The sequence below is a fragment of the Carcharodon carcharias genome, chromosome 11 (assembly GCF_017639515.1).
Source record: "Carcharodon carcharias isolate sCarCar2 chromosome 11, sCarCar2.pri, whole genome shotgun sequence".
Classification (NCBI taxonomy): Eukaryota; Metazoa; Chordata; class Chondrichthyes; order Lamniformes; family Lamnidae; genus Carcharodon; species Carcharodon carcharias.
The window spans coordinates 56,997,758-57,015,348 of NC_054477.1; the positions used below are offsets into that span (position 1 = coordinate 56,997,758).

The following is a 17,591-nucleotide window of genomic DNA, read 5'->3' on the forward strand; positions in this document are numbered from 1 at the left end:
AGAGCATCATAAACCTCGTGATTCCTTTCGGGTGTCACTGAAAATGTGATTGTCTATGCCTCTTAAATGTTACTTTTACCCAGTGACTACAGTAGAAATGGTTGCTTGAAGAATCCAAACTAATGCACCACAGAGTTGCAGTTGTTCAGAGCCAACATTCAGAAAGGCTGTTAAATACAGAGACCTAAAATACCACAAGAATCTTCAGCATTCCCTCTAAGGCTATGGAAAAGTCACACACTTCTCAGTCCAAAAGAAAACATTTTTCAATATAACTATGTTAAAGAATTATTTTGTAATAATTATTATGAAATAGGATTTTTTTAAATTTAATGTCCATTACTCTTTTAAAAGTTCCCCAATTTCCTAGTAACCGTAATGCCTAAAAGGAACGCTGATCCTGATAACACTTTACCATGAATACAGGCCCAGATATTTTACTGCCAAAATCCATTTTAAAACTGCAATCTTTTCGTAATAAATTATACAACAGCAACAGTTAAAGATGTCTTATTTTTGAGATGCACAATAAGCCAGGTACCCAGTATTAACAGAACCGTGAAACTGCATCTGACAGAATTGGATATGAAAGAGACAAGGTAAATTCTGAAGACCCAACTTTATCTTTAATCCACGAGGGGGAAAGGGTGGAGAAGAGGAAGAAAGCCATAAAACAAGCAGTCAGAAGAGTGATACTCAATATAATGAGTGGTGTTCATCGTGTTACAATAATTTGGGCACAAAAGAGATTGTCACTTTCAGAACAGAGGGGTTACTGGAATCCTTTTATATCCATGCACCTTTACATTAACTCACATGAACTTACCACAGGTTCATAGTGGCCACTGGCATTTTTACACTTACAAAGCCTAAAGCTTCCGAAATGCCTATCTGGCCTGTACATATTTCATTAAAAATAAACTCTATATAATAAATAAATATATAAAATAAATATAATGTTGCCTTTGGAATTTCTATAAATAAATTTAACTTTTCTGTTTTTTTTTTCACTAAGATGTCTTTGCTTAAAGCCCTATGGGATAGTACCATTGATCTGTAGATGAATTGTCTTTTTTTCTTTTTTTTAAATCATTTTTAAAGTCCTCCATGCCATTATTAATGCAGCGTGGGCTTGAGCATGTCACCAGTCAGTATCCTGATGAATCAAAGTATGGCAGCTATGCTGATACACAACAAAATAGAACTGATCAAAAAAATTTAAAGCGTGTCCCATCTTGGAGCATGCATCAGGCCAGCTTTCTCCTCGGCATTTCACTATATTCCTCCCTATTACACATTTATTTTTTTTTCAACCAAGCAAGTGGGCACAGGCTCACCTCTGGGAGGACAAACTGTAAGTGCAGAACAAAATCAGCGTGTCCCATCCAAGCCTCCATACACAATGCATGCGACAAAGTTTGGCAACAGTAGAGCTGATGTGATGACACAGCTAATCGTTTAGAACCCACCACATGAACCCATTATAGTGGTTGCTTTTCAGTGGTCCAAGCTTAAGGATTGTCTTCATCAACTTTGGTTTAATACATCCTTGTATAATTCAGGTACTTTGTCAGGGTCCACCGGTCTAGGTAAAAAATGTGTGAACTTTTGATGCCTTTTAGTCCTAGTCCCTTCCCTTGGGGTTCCATCTTTGTTTAATGCGACAAAGTACCGTCTTCCAGTGTCCGCATGCTTATATACATTCGATGAGTAGGTATTATACCAGTTTTCCTCAAACTGCTCCCGGAAAACACATTCTGCAGTCAATTTCTCCTGAAATAAAGTAAAATCAAAACATGATTTTTACCCTCAACCTCAAAAATGATCTCAACAAACATAATATACAATCAGCACTCATTAACTGGATAGATTACCATGTCAAGTAACTCTTTTCAAGTATCTTCCCAAGGTGGTCACCTGGTGAAGTGGATTGCTCACTCATTATAGAACCGGCAGATTTTCATCTTTTTGAAATAAATGTGATAAAAATTTGTTGGGTCCTAAAGTGGGTGGGGAATCCATTCTGTCAGGTTACCACACAAATGGCAAAGTTGAAAATGACCCCCATAATCTCTAAGTATATAACAAATTCATCAAGTATTCTTTTGCAGAAACAAATCACAGATTTCATTAAATTATGTTCTCCTAAATGGCACAATCAAGCAATTTCAGACGACAGTAACACACTGAAGAATCACTTTGCTTTATTTTATTTATTTACAGTTTGTATAGTCCAGTAGCTCCTGCCTCCTTCCATATAGAGTGGGATGATGGATACCATCGCGAGCATGTTTGGCCCTATCTCTTTCTGGGCAGCATTTGCAATAGAGTCAAGCTGAAGCTAAATGAGAACACGATTCTGTAAACTGTTAAATTGTCTAGCATGATAATAATGAAAATAAAAGGCAAGACAATATATAACATTTAAATCGATGGTGATAGAATCATAATATCAATAACTCCTTATTTCCTGTTATGCTACATAAATAATTATAATAATTTTATCTCAAGGGAAAATGGACACTTGACAAATTAACCAGTCCTTGAAATTAAATTATTAAAAAGATATATATCCTTCAACAGTGTCTATCACTTTATTCAGCTATTGTGTTCACTGAATTGCCTGTTTCAAATATAAGGTGCAATTATAACTCAAGCACTTATGCTGAAACTCAGACTCTCTGTGGTAAAAATTAGTTATCGTTGCCCCGTTTTATCAGGGCAAAAATTATCACAGGCATAGTCCTGCCCTCCAAGGACACCTCAAAAATGTCCAATGCTACATTGGCTTCAGATTATTCTTCAAACAGGCTCCAAGCACTGTGCTTATGCTAATGAGAGACTTAATGCCTATTTTAGGATCCCCCAGGGAAATTGAGCTGCTCTGAGGTGAGTCAGCATCCATCAGGCTTTTTTGATGTGGATGAGGTTTAATAAGTGGCCCCAACCAAAAAAGTAAGTTAAAAAAACTTAAATTTTCGCATGGTCAACAAAGGGTAACTGGCTTTACTTATTGATACTTTTGACACTTTGAAATGTAGTATATGAATTGTAAAGAATGAATGCTCTTACTCAAGAGCTTTATATATATATATATATTTATATAAATAAAATATATATGGGTATATTGTTTTACAATAATGGGGATCCAATGACTGAAAAAGTAGTGCAGGCGTGCAATTTATTTCCTTCCCCACAGTGTGAGGAGACAAAGAAGTATTTAATCAGACTAGACGCTATTGGGTGGGGACCCGCTGCCTTCCCACTTCAACCACAATTAAGCCTGGGGTGGGAAGGCTCGTGAATGGTCTTCCTGTCCCAATGCCAATTGAGGCCCTTAAATGCCCACTTAAGGGCTTCATCCCATTGCCGTTGGTATTCAACCAGCAGCTGGCAGGGCAATCGCCATACTGGGAAACTGAAAATCAAACCTTGTCATATTTGTTTGGGGGCTCCTGGGGGTGGGACCCTTGATATTAGGTACTCAGTGCCTGAGTGAGGGACCTAGCATCGGGAAAGGAGAGCCTGAGAGCCACCTCCTGCCTTTTCTTCTGAACCTCCTGCACACCACCCTTCCCTCTACCTCCCCCCGCAACCACCACCACCACCCCCCCTCCCCCCACCCCACCATTTTTCCAGGGAACTCCATCCTGCCCTCATTCACCTGTGGCCTGGGTCCCTCACTGCCTCACTGATTCTGGCCTCTGGTGGGTTCATTACTGGCAGCTACCAACCCTCCAAATGACACCATCTACAATGGAGCTCTGCCACTATCTGATTGGTCAACAGCTCCTGGGGAACACGGAATTTCCCTACCCAGGATCCTTGATCCCGGGGAAGGTCTGCCACTGGCCACTTGACACTGTTGAAGTATTAAGTGTCAGATTGGCACTTGATACTGCTGGCCTTACCGAAAGGAGGCAATGCGGGGCTTTCACCAGCTCTCCAGCTAGCAGGCGAGACCCCATCGCCTGGATTAAATTCTACCCAGGATGTGAGTGTGTTATTTTAGGAAATGGGTGTTACACATAAGATTTTTGGTAAGTCAGATGATAGTCTGCTTTCTAAGGAGTATTGTATCATGAAATGTGGACTTATCAGCTATCTCAGAACTCATCACACCAGAGTGGAAGCAAGTCATCCTCAATTCTGAAGGACTGCCTAAGAGAGATTATATCATGCAACTCTGAAAATTATCCTGCTGCTAGGGTAGATCTATGTCCCTCTAGACCACAAAGTCTCATTGTTATAAGAAGGTTAGGTCAATCAAATTTTATTATTATTTGTTCATGGAACTTTACAAATCAGAATGTCCTTGTCAGCTGAGAGGCCAGCATTTTGAGATTACTTTGAATCTGTAACAAATGCAGTATCTGGAATATGATGTTTGAGCATACTAGATGTACTGGTTTTAATTTACTAATTTAATACATTGATATATAAAAATGATGTACCTATTTTAGAATCACAGCTAACATAATAAAAGCACAGATTAAAGCTTCAACACAGAAAACTGCATTTATGATCTCTTACAAAACAAATATCAAAATTAGATTATTTTGTAGATAAATTATTGCTTTTTATTTATTTATGCCATTAATATGTTTACTACATTGTATCAACATTTTGGCCAGGATTTTCCCAGCTGCGAATTTAGGGGAGGGGCCCGCTCGCCGACGGGAAAATGACGCGGGATGACATCGGGATGAACCCCCGACATCATCCCGGTCCCTTTAAATGTTTAGGAAGGCGGGCGGACAGCGAAACCAGCTGTCCACCCACCGACCTATCAATAGCCAATTAAGGCCATTGACAGGCTAATTAAGATCATTAAAGACCTGCCCGTCCAAGCTTAAGGCTGGCGGGCAGGCCAGGAGCTCCAGCGGGCTCCAGATTATTCATGAAACTTCATCCACTGGCAGGGTGAGGTTTCATTTCCATTTTTAAAAAGTTTAATAAAGTTTGTGTCATTTTTATTAACATGTCCCTTCTCAATGTCACATGAGGGGGACATGTTAATAATATTTTAATTTTTCAATTTTTTAAGTTTTTCAGGCTGTCCCTGGTCTCCCTGAGACAGCCCTTAGTCTCAGGGAGATGTGCGCTGTTTCGCACGCACGCGAGAAAGTGTGCACTTTGACAGCTGGGGATTCCCTCCCCCCCTGCAGAGGAAGCACTTCCTGTCGGGAAGGCCGCTGGGTGGGCCTTAATTGGCCCGCCCACTCAAAATGGCGGTGGGCCCTGTTTCAGTGGCAGGGGTCAGCTGTCCACCCACCGCCAAGCCGGTGGGGCCCGCCCGCCCATCAAGGGCAAAATTTTGCCCTTTAAGTTGAAATTTCTTAGATTATATGAATCGTTCTACAAAGTTAAAAGCTTCCGAGCCATGTCTTCAACATTGGAATCTTACCGGTCATAAACCACCAAATCACTGAACTATGTACAAAAACTACACATGTAGAAACATGTAAATAATCAGTTGCAGATGGGTCTGTAATTCAATATTATTAGCAGCATTACTTGCAGAGCAACTGGAGGTTTCCATGTACTTATCAATATTTTACAATTTAAAAATAAAGACACGATGATTTTATTAAACAAGTTACAATTAAAATTACAATCAATTTTTTAAAAATAATACATCGATTTGTATTGATTTAAAATGTTTTTGTTTAATAAGAGTTACTTACAGCAACATCAAATTGGATTGGAGGAGTTACGGAGCCTTAAAGTCAAAGACCTGAATGAACAGGCACAGGTCAATGAAAATGATTGTTAGTGAATCATAAGGTGCTCAACTAATACTAACTGAGACAGATATGATAATTAATTTGCTCAGTAACTGGGCTGAGTATCTTCTTCAAGACAAATCCTTCTCTCATAGTGCCATTAACACTCCAATTTAAATAAAAATATCAACGAAGCTGACAGACATAAATAAAGAAAAACCCCCAAAAAAGTTGTGGAATCATGATTCTTGCTAATTGTTTTTGAATGGCTATGTAATGAGACTGCATGTTGGGTGTTCCCAAACGATATCATGGGAAGGAAGGATCAAGATTTGCCTCATTCTATGATATCCTGATTTGAATCTAGCCATACAGACAAAGGAACAGGGAGCAGGAGTTGGCCATTCGGCCACTCGAGCCTGCTCTCCCATTTAATAAGATCATGGCTGACCTGTAGTAACCTCAAATCTGCAACCCGCCTACTGCCGATAACCCATCACTCCCCCTACTTAACAAGAAATTATCCACCTCTGCATTAAAAATATTCAAAGACTCTGCTTCCACCGCCCTTCCAGGAAAAGAATTCCAAAGACTCACGACTCTCTCAGAGAAACAATTTTGCATCATCTCCATTTTAAATGGGTGACTCCTTATTTTTAAACATTGACCCCTAGTTTTAGATTCTTCTACAAGAGGAAACATCCTCTCCGCCCTGAAAGCCAAGAAGAGTGCAGCCCCCGATTCAGTGACGCATCCCTGGGACGCCTTTTGGATGCCATGGAGGGCCGCCGCAATGTCCTCTACCCCCATTCAGGCTGCAGGAAGCCCATCAGTCTCACCACTCAGATTGGGAGGCAGTTGCAGAGGTGCTCAGTGCCAACACTGCACACAAAATGTTGGCCATCCAGTGCAGAAAAAGGATGAATGATCTCATCCATGCCGCCAGGATAAGTCAACCATCTCATCACTCTTAAATCACCCACTCACAAGCCCATCATACATTCACTGGCATCTCACTCACTGCCAGCTCAAGGGGCATCACCACTCACTCTCTCACACACACCCTCACACTCCATCTGGCCTCATCTCCTTTGGAGATCGCCTCTTCATCCCATCCATGGTTCCACGCTGCACACACATGGCTGGCATCCTTCTCATTTAGCCTGGCAAGCGCCTTTCTCACACTCTCTCCAAATATCTTTATGTAGGACAAGATCGCACACAATCAGTGGGAGATCCTGGACCAGGGGGTGCAGTGCGGAACATCAAGGTCCTCACTCTGTTTGAGGATCACCCGTTGGAGCGCCAGAGAGGACGTGGTCCATTCCTGCAGTGACAGTGAGGTCAGCGGCAAGCATCCACATGAGGATCCAGCACCAGATCATCTGTCTGTCAAAGCAACTCTGAGTCCACTGTCCTGTGTGTGACGCAGCTGCCAAGCATTAATAATCCCCACTTTCTCTTCTGGCACATCTGACAGGTAGCCCTCAGGCAACCTTGACCAAGACACCAGCGCCAAGCGTACCTCGGATGAGGACCCTGAACCATTGGCAGCACCATTGAAGACCCATCACAGTGCTCACCCACATTCCCCACCAGTGCAGGGACACAAACGTTAGTGGGACCTAGATCTACAGCAGCTTCAGGATCACAATCTGGTGAGCGCAGAACACAGTATTTTTCACAACAGGAGGATGCAGGGATATCCAAGGTCACTGGCATTAAGAGGACTTCTGGAGACAAGGAATCTATTGAGACCCAGTCAGATGATGAGCCTCTGGACTCAGTCCTCAATCAGTTGCTGGAGCTGCAAAGACAATCACGGAAACATCGGGAGGGGATGTCTGGTGTGCTCCTCAGAGAATTCCAATGGCCTACAGTTTGAGGTGATAGTGCCGGTAGGCCTGGCAGCCACCATGGAGACCTTGGTCCAGGACATTGGTCCTGCACTGTTGCACGAGCTGAACAGTGCTTACATCACATTGACCTCCAACACTGTCAACGCAAGAGGGGTGCAGGACAGCTCAATCTCACTCCATGTTCCCCTTCTCCTCAAGGAATCAGCCAGGGGCCATCAGACATCCATCAGAAGGAGGACCAGCAGCTCGACACCCCAGGGCCATCCACCCAGGTGACTCATGGAATGTCCGGCCGATCCAAATCCCCTCTACCTGTGATCCCCACAGTTCCAGCTCCACAGGCCAAGGAGAGTGCCCACAGCAGGACACCCAAAGCTGGCCAGAGACCTCCAGGTCTCAAGCCTCCAGAGGATGCATGCCGAGGTCATCACAGACAGGCATCACAGTCAGCAGGCTGCCTTCACCTCCACTGTAGATGTTGGGGGAGCACCAACACATAACGGCAGGGTTAGGAAGGTTAAGAAGATGTAGTTGTACAGCCTTGGCACAGGTGTTAATCACCTGTACGTAATGTTCACTATCATAAACAAACTCCCAAGAGTGTCTCCTTGTCTATGGCTTCTTGTTCTGATGAGCAGTGATCGTGTCACCCAGATGTGAAACCTTGGTTCCTGCACAAGATAAACAGTTGTCTCAGTCCAGAGCCTCTTCCCTGTGCAGTGTATACCCTTCAGACCAAAGTGATGGTCCGGCTTCACACTCACTGGACATATTAGTGATGTCTGCACCTCGATGGTGCTTGTTATTCTGCCAGAGTGTTGAGGAGTCACAGAGTTCCATCATTCTCTCTGTGTGCTCTCAGCACCTTTGAGGTGGGGCTGGCCCCCATCTCTTCAGCATCTGTGACCAGTGAAGTTGTGGTCCTGAAGGGGTCAGGTAATGAAGGTTACCAAAGGATCAGTTGCACTTAGTTTCAGGACTGCGTCTTCATGTTATGACCCTAATCACAGCACGCAAGCGAGCTGCTCTCAGCCAGGCAGGAGTCAGACATTCACGGAGGTTATTTGAAGATCTATGGAATGTCCTCACTGCATGTCGTCATCATCCTCCTGGAATCTAATGACTATTAGGGCCCCGTTGCGTCTCCATGACTTGAGCCTGAGCACTGAGGGTATGTGCACTGCCATCAGCTACACAGGAGTCACAGATGCAAGGTGAGGATGTCAGGACTGCCATCACTGCATCCCATCATCACCCTCCAGGAATTGTGTGGCTATTAGTGCCCCACAAGTGTGCCTGCATCATCTGGCCAGTGCAAAGGCCTCATCATCGGCATCCTCGCCTTCCAGGACCTCATCACCCTCATCCCCTTCAACTTCCTCATCGGAGGAGACGTACAGCTCTTCCACTTCCTCCTCATGCAGGTCCATGCTCCGTTGCAGCGTCAGGTTGTGTAGTACACAGCAAGTTATGATGGGAGCTGTATTGCTGTGCTCCCCCAGACCTGTCGAGGCACCAAAACCTTTTCTTCAAAATGCCTATCGTTTGCTCCACCAAGGTTAAGGTTGCAGCATGAGCCTTGTTATACCATCTCTCTGCTGCAGCCTGAGGCCACCGCACGGGAGTCATCAGCCACACGCTCCATGGGTAGCCCTTGCCCCTGAGCAGCCAACCCTGTAGCCTCTGTGGACCCTGGAAAATGTCAAGGATCTGAGATCTGCTAAGGATGTAGATCACTCCCTGGACATCATTCGCAAACCTATAGGATGTATTTATGGTGGTCGCAGACCAGCTGAACGTTCATTGAGCGGAATCCCTTGCGGTTGACGTAGTTGATTGCTTGTTGCCACGGAGATCTAAATGCCACATGTCGATGGCACCCTGCACCTGTGGAAAACCAGAAATCTGCGCAAATCCCAGCGGTCCTGCTTCCTGGCTTCCCTGATCCAGGGCAAAATACATAAAGTTCTGTGCCTTTGTGAAGATGACATCCGTGACCTCTTGGATGCACTTGTGGGCGAAGACTTGCAAGATCCCGCACAGGTCACCTATGGAGCCCTGGAAGGAGCCACTGGCGTAAAAATTGAGTGCCACGGTCACTTTCACAGCCATTCTCAGTGGATGCCCCGTGGTGCCAAATTCTGCAGCAGGTGGCATAAGTTCCCTAAATATTGTGCAGTTTTCAGCAACACTGGTTCTCAGTCATCTATAGGAATGACAGGCACCATTTATAGACCCTGGGTGTAGCGAGGTGCTATGAGCAACGGCTCTCTGTGGATCTTCAGCTGCGTGCACAGGTGCCTCTGCCGCACTCTTCTTCTTCTTCTCTGCTCCCTGTTAGCCATGGGGCAAACCATTAAATCACCAGGCTGGCAATCTGTTCCTTGCTTGTCCTGCTTTCTACCCTTAATTAGCACATTCCTTAGATAATATCACCGCCTTCAACACCTCTTTGTCCTTTTGTCTATGACATCTTTTGGCTATCTCCACCTATCACTGGCCCTCTATCCAGCTCTACCCTTCCCCCCACCCCCTTAAACCAGCTTATATTTCACCTCTTTTCTATTTTTACTTAGTTCTGTTGAAGAGTCATACATACTCGAAACGTTAACTGTGTTCCTCTCCGCAGATGCTGCCAGACCTGCTGAGTTTTTCCAGGTATTTTTATTTTTGTTTTGAATTTCCAGCATCCGCAGTTTTTTGCTTTTATCCATGATCCTGAGGGTCACCTCCTGCAGGATCAAAGAGAGAGAGGCATGTGTCCTAAGGACTTCTCTTGGTTAAGTCTGAAGGTTCCTTCACACATGCCGGTGAGGGCTGGCCACTACTTGGATGGTCACTGTGTAGTGCACTTCATGGCTGTCCGAAACCCCAACCACCTCCACCCCACTCCACTTGACTGATTGGCTGCAGCTTCAGCCATTGGACTGCATGCAGTGCTCTCAGCTAAGGCATAGGCATTCTCCTAATCTGCAGTGCAAGACTGCGCTGTTAACTTGCACCATGAGGGATATTGGTCCAATCCTGACTAAAGACACTGCAAAGGATCTGAGCACCTCCACCCATGGCTGCATCATGGCCACCTTTTGCAAGGGGATGCTACAACTTGCCCAGTTGTCCAATTGTTCTGCAACCCCTTGTTAGGAACATAGCTTTTCATTTCTGTTGGACTGTTGTAAAGAACATGTCTTTTTATTTTCTGTTGGACTGGGGATTAAAATTACAATGGCTGCAGGGTGAACGACGTGTCCACTGGAACAGGATGAGATACAATGTTGCAGTCCTGGAACAGAATGTGCTATGAAAGACAGGATGGTGCCAGAAAGGAGTCCTGAACCAAGGGGCTGCCTGGCAACAACATTTTAATTGGTTCCTGACCAGGTGTTTTGTGAAGTTAGTGCAGCAGAATAGCCCCTGGCCTGAAAAGAATAAGACCTAAAATCTCTTTTTCCTGTGTGTGGAAGATTCCAGTAATTCCACAATAATAGCTAGCTGGCTTTTCTTCTCATATCTCCAAAACCTGCTTTCTCTCTCTGAAAACCCCTGTCAAGTGGCGAAAGAGGAAAATCACTGCTAGAGACATTGAAAGGCAAGTGCTTAACCAGTGAACTAAATACTGAAAATGGAAATTACTGGAAGACCACCTTGTGTCATCGACAAGAATTGAAGGAATTTGGAAGACACCAATCAAAATCAACCCATCGAATCCTCTACGCCAGAATTGGTGCTGTTGAGCTGTTTTAGCCCACCCTTAAACTCCATGTTTTTGTGTGTCTTATGTGTCTTGTATGTGTGTTATAGAGATTTAAGAAGGTGGGAGAGTTTAGGTTATAGAGTTAGAAATTAGCAGTTCATAGTTTTTTCTTTTGCCACTGGTTAATGACAGTTTGTTCAATAAATAGTTATTTATCAATTAAGTTTACAAACCTGGTGCTTGAATTCTGTTAACCTAAATCAAACAATTAGGTAGAATTAGGGAAGTATGGTGATTTGATCAAACTTTTTCATATTTGTCACGGCTCAGGGAACAGTGGGGCTCGATATTACAGCGCACTATCCCCAGTGAGTCGTGACTCCCTAAAGGTCACATGATTTTGCTGTCTGCCCCTGAAGGGTGAAAATTTCTGGAGCATATAGTGGCAGCTTCATGCCTTTGTGTTGCTTGAGTGGGCAGAAATGCTGCAGAGGCCGGACTCCCAGCATGTCAATGGAGCTGCTGCTGAACAGTCTCAGCTGCAGAAGAATGCTCGCTTTTGACAAGCTTTTCCAAGTGCGTGGCTGCTAGCCTCTCCTCTCCCCCACTACCCATCAACACCCCGCCCCCACCCCCACCACCGACCCCCACTTCCACCCCCTACCACACCCAAGCATGTGCTTAAGTACTTTCTTCAGCCTATGCTGCCTTGCCCCACGCCCCCACCCCCCAGCCACCCCAAGCCTGGCCCCACCCGCATTGCAGCTCCTGCCCTGGCACCGCACAGAAAACTTGCCAAGAAAAGACGACTTGCCTGCGCTCCCCGCCCCCACTCCCACCCCCCACAAAATGGGTGGCACCACTTCCTTCATGTCCTACGGGCGATCCTCATGAGCACTGCCAAATTTATGTGCACTAACCACCAAGTGCCCCTTGAAATTCAGCGCCAGGTGCACGCCTTTTAAAGGCAGTCATGAAGCATGCCGATGTGGGAGGTAAATTTCACGTAGGAAGATGATTCCAGCAAGCAGGCACAATGACGAGATGCAAATGCATTAAAATTAAGTTCCTGACGCTGGACAGCAGGAGAGGCAACCCGCCACTGACGGGCAGAACAGATAATCAGAAACTGGTTTCACGAAGGCGTCAAACCAATTTTTCGCCTTCTTGCCATATTGTCTACTCACACCTGCCATGAACACCAACAGGAGCAGATAATTCCGGCCTCTGGGCAGAATTTTACATTTGGCATGCGGGGGCTGGCCCGACATGCTGGAACGTAAAACGACGTGCAATGACATCAGGTGTGCATCCTGTCGTCATCACGCTATCTTGCGGTATTTCATTAAGCAGGCACGCACCGGAGTCGGCTGCACACCTGCCGATAATTGAAAGGCCTATTAAGGCCATAAAATGCTAATTAATTCCAAATTTACGCTGCCCATCCAACCTGACAGTTGGCGGGTAGGCGAAAAGGGCAAGTGGCCTTTATGTTTTTTAGGAAACCTCATCCACAAGCGGGATGAGGTTTCCTAAAGCTAATAATGATTATATAAATACTTTATTTTGAAAATAACAACATGTCCCATCTCATGTGACACATGAGGGGACATGTTTCATTCAATTTTTAATGTTTTTAATAATTTATTTAACAAGCACTTCAATCTCCCCGAGGCAGTTCTGTGCATGCGAAAGAGCTCTGGACCCGACTCTCCCTCCTCCCCCTGCTCATATAGGTAGCGCTGTACTGCTTGTGATCCACGCTGGGCAGGCCTTAATTGGCCCGCCCGTGTGAAATCGCGGTGCCAAGCCAATCGCGGGTGGCTGTCGCCTTTGTGACCGCTCCCCGCCCGCTCCCGCCGAGCCCACCCAGCTAATATAAGACCCTGGCCTATGTCTCATTCCTCAAGAGCAAACAACAGCAGGGAGTGATGGAAGCTAATGCACGGTGTTAGAATGACATGCTTCCATTTCCAGATACAGTGAAAGCAAGCATTGCTGATAAGTAATAAGTAAAATAAAAGTAAGTTAAAGTGCAGCTGCCCAAAGATTTACTGGAAAATTCTGTACCTCATATGCAACTAAGCCATCCAAATTCAATAACCAGTTTGTGCTGAGTTAGTTGGTCTCAGCCAAGGAAACTGTAAGAATACCTCAATTGGTCATGACAGCCCAATAATTGGGAAAAGGAAAAACTGGCTAAGATTCACACTCCTGCAAGTTGCACAAAATGAACTTTTGGACAGAGATAGGATCTTGTATCAATGCAAAGTTTTCCCTGTTGTTCCATAGCCCCTTGATCCCCGAGAGTAGAGGATTGCAAATCACATCCATGCCAGTTTTGCTAGCTCTTCTGCTGAAGTTAAAATGGGCATTCAGGAGAATGCTGCTTGATATTCAGCCTCCCCATGCTCAGTTTCATAACTTTAGAATGGTCATATCAGCTGGATGTACCAATGTATGAAGATCCAGATGCTATCTGGTGCCTGTGGGACTCTACCCCTAGAATAAATCATTGTCTTAAGGAACGACGAGAGAAAAATTCAGCAAAACATTTTATATGGCATGTATTTCACAGAAAAATATTCAGTATAGGGCCTCACCTTAGAGTAGTCCATTCATTCTATTTTTGTATGCTTGGTTTTACATCTAACGTTCACAGGTTCAGTACTTATTATAGGGTTAATTATTAAGTATTAATTATAGGATTAAGCAAAATAAGGTATATAGAGCAGCCTGTATTTTATTGAACCTCAATTACCACGAACATTTGGAAACCACAAAACTGATTTTATTGAGGAAGAGGATAGACTGAAGAAATTTGGGATTCCACTTACAGAAATGAAAAAATACAGTAAAGGTAAATCTGGAATATTACATTAAATTAAACCATGAGAATAGGACAAAAGGAATGTAGGTTCAAATCAGAATAAGACAAATTGATGACAAGGAGTTATTCTGCACAAAGAGTGCCTGATACATGGAATAAACCTCCAGATTGAATCATGGAGATGAAAACCCTGGAATCATTTGGGAAATGTTTGGATGCAACAATGATCAGAACTTCACATATATTGGTTCCATATAAGAATTTTGTGGATGGGCAAGATAAGACGCATCAAATGAGCTTTGCCTAAGTATGCATATATCTTATCAAGGCATGTCAAAAATGGCATGTGAAATACTTCTGTATAGCACTGTAGTACATTACTCCAAATGTATATTAATTCAAATCACTGCTCAAACTGTAACCTGCTTTTTCTTAACAGAAGAGAAAAATCAAGTTAGCTCAGTCAGATTATAAAATGTGTAGCTTTTGCTCAATTTATTCATTCATTCTTTGCTATCTCAGCATATCCCTGGAGAGGATTGGTCCTGATTAACTGATTTTTTTTACTTCAATTGTAAAACAGAGGTCAAGTGCTGTGTGCTTGCTTGTAGCTCTACAGGAAACATGAGACTAATTTAAATCAAGTTTTTGTACTCTCTGCAGGGAACGGAATCACATGACAAGTGGCATGGAAGAAATTCTCACTGGAAATACATCTCAGTTTTTATGGAAACACAATCTGCTGGATTCCTGTATTGGAAGAAAATGTTTTGAGTAAACATGAAATATTTTATTCTTGTAACATATACTTGGATGCTTATTTGTGGAAACAAAACACAAAAAAATGAAAATGGTAACAAGTAATGCATGACTTAATTGCCTTATTATATCTGAAAAACCGTCACTAAAGTGAGAAACTACAGGATATCAGATAGTAAAAGGTCACCTAATTAGTTTCTGTGGTGCTTTCCTGCAGAGAAGTTAATTCACAACCTGATACCTGGATGAAATAGCAAGATTGATTTTAACATTTTAACACCCCATAACTGCCAATTATGTCAATAGGTTCACAATATTCTTTGTTTTAAGACATTGTGCAGGTTCTGTCTATTTTGTGACACTTTAAGGTTGCTGGCTATTGTGCATTGGCCCAAATAGCTATTCTTCACGTGTGGCCTCAGACTCAAAACTGTATCTTATTGGGTTTTTCAACTCAAAGTATCACAGTCAAGCATGAATGTAGTTCTCCCTGAATATTCACTCACACATACATTCTACTGGGAGCTGACTGAACAACAATCAACTCTAGCTGATTTTATATCCTATTCCAACAGTAATTTGAGCGTCAAAATGCAATCACAGCTGCGATCAGGTAACAGGAATTGGGGTCCAAATTTGGGTCCATCCTAGTCCAAATGGTTCAAACTACACACTACAATATTGGTCATCATGAAGAAACACTTTTACAGAATTTATTTATTTCTCATTTTAAACGTTTTCTTTGTTTCAAAATAGTCTAGTGTTTTAAAATGCCATTGTTGTCAAGTTATTTGTGTGCTTATGATTTTATATGTGTTATGTGTAGTGATGTGTGTTATTTCCAAAATGCAATTCATGGCAAGGTTACATTTTGAATGTCATTATATTAAAAAGAAACATTTAAGAAGGTAAATTACTTCTATTTATTAATGTGCTACTGTGAATGTATTGCCATAAAAGGTACTGATGTGCATTCAATCAGTAAAATGTCACAATTGGTGTCACTCTGCACTAATAGTGCCAGCTATACGGGAAATCTATTTGGCTTTCTATTGTTATTAATGTTGTTGTTCTGTTATGAAAAATCCTAGATAGCAAACAACAGCAGGAACCGGTTTTATGTCATTTGTAATCCATGCTTTTGATGTAATGTGTTTAAGAATCCAGAAGGTGGCATTTATTTAGTGAGGTTTCAAGATGTGATCTGCTTGATTGAATCATGCATTACAGTAATGCACACAGATTAGATGCAGTATTACACAGCAGAAGGCTCTAAATAGCAATGCCCCTGAGGCAACCAAACCACTGTCTTCAACCAATAATTCCCATAAAATAAACTCCATTTAAAAGCATGTGTACTGATCCAGAGAGAAAATAACCCATGTCTTGGAAGTGCACATGAACAAAAGCCATTAACCCAGTTCCAACAACAGGCATTATTTTAGAGAATGATATGCTAATATATAGATCCACTGTGCTTTCCTAGGTTCCCTCAATCATTGGGATAACTGTGGCAACAAGAAAATATTTGGGGTGAAATTGATTGTATTTTATCTGCTAATGAAAAGTATAATAAATATTCATTATAAAGGAAGCTTCCGTAGCTGAATAAAAATAAAAGCAGACTTATGCTTCTAAATCAAAAGACTGAACATTAGCAGATACCCTTATCAGTCATGGAATGTCTTCAGGTATTAAAAAGATTACCCACTCAATAGATATAATTGACATTTCTTCTCAATCTGTTATTCCATTTGTCTGCCACCATTCATCATCCTACTCACCATTTTGTACCTCCTGTATTCCTCCCTTTCAAATGCTCCCACATATTCAAAGCTGCTGCTGGGATTTAACACTATCTTGTAATACTCAGAGTCACTGTAAATAAAAATATAAACTAGCTTCCTATAACTAGGTATAAACTAGTTGAAAGAGAATGTTCTGAGTGAAACAATTGTGTAATTCCAATTTCCACAGGCAAATACATGATACAAATGAAGAACTATTGCAATGTGACATATATTCAACAGTCTGGCACCTATCTACATCCACAGATATTGCAAGCACATGATCTAAGACCTCTCTCAATTGCAAGAGCTGAATGCACTTTTCTTACACCTTCCCTGTAGTTATTAGCACTCTGTTCAATTAGAACATCCAAGTTAAAATTGAAAGCATTTGTACCTCATCAGGAAGCAATTATATTTTCTGTCAGGAATTGGGAAATCATTGCTTAAAGTAAAATAATTCAATTTTTTTTATTCATTTATGGAATGCGGGCATCACTGGCTAGGCCAGCATTTATTGCCCATCCCTAATTGCCCTTGAGACGGTGGTGGTGAGCTGCCTTCTTGAACTGCTGCAGTCCATCTGGTGTAGGTACACCCACAGTGCTGTTAGGGAGGGAGTTCCAGGATTTTGACCCAGCAACAGTGAAGGAAAGGCGATATATTTCCAAGTCAGGGTGGTGAGTGGCTTGGAGGGGAAATTCCAGGTGGTGGTGTTCCATGTATCTGCTGCCTTTGTCCTTCTAGATGGTAGTGGTCGTGGATTTGAAAGGTGCTATGTAGGAGGCTGGGTGAGTCCCTGCAGTGCATCTTGTAGATGGTAAACACTGCCACTGTTTGTTGGTGGTGGACAGAGTGAATGTTTGTGGAAGGGGTGCCAATCAAGTGAGCTGCCTTGTCCTGGATGGTGTCAAGCTTCTTGAGTGATGCGGGAGC

General features: G+C 42.9%; 1 protein-coding gene across 1 annotated transcript in view; it reads right to left on the minus strand.

Annotated features, from left to right (window-relative positions):
• Positions 1-906: 906 nt before the first annotated feature.
• Positions 907-17,591, minus strand: part of LOC121284260 (fibroblast growth factor 9) — a 102,060-nt gene continuing 85,375 nt past the window's right edge. Inside the window, exon 4 of the mRNA XM_041199597.1 lies at positions 907-1,773. Coding sequence (XP_041055531.1) covers positions 1,528-1,773 — 246 coding nt within the window. The 3' untranslated portion in view covers positions 907-1,527. The remainder of the gene's footprint in view (positions 1,774-17,591) is intronic.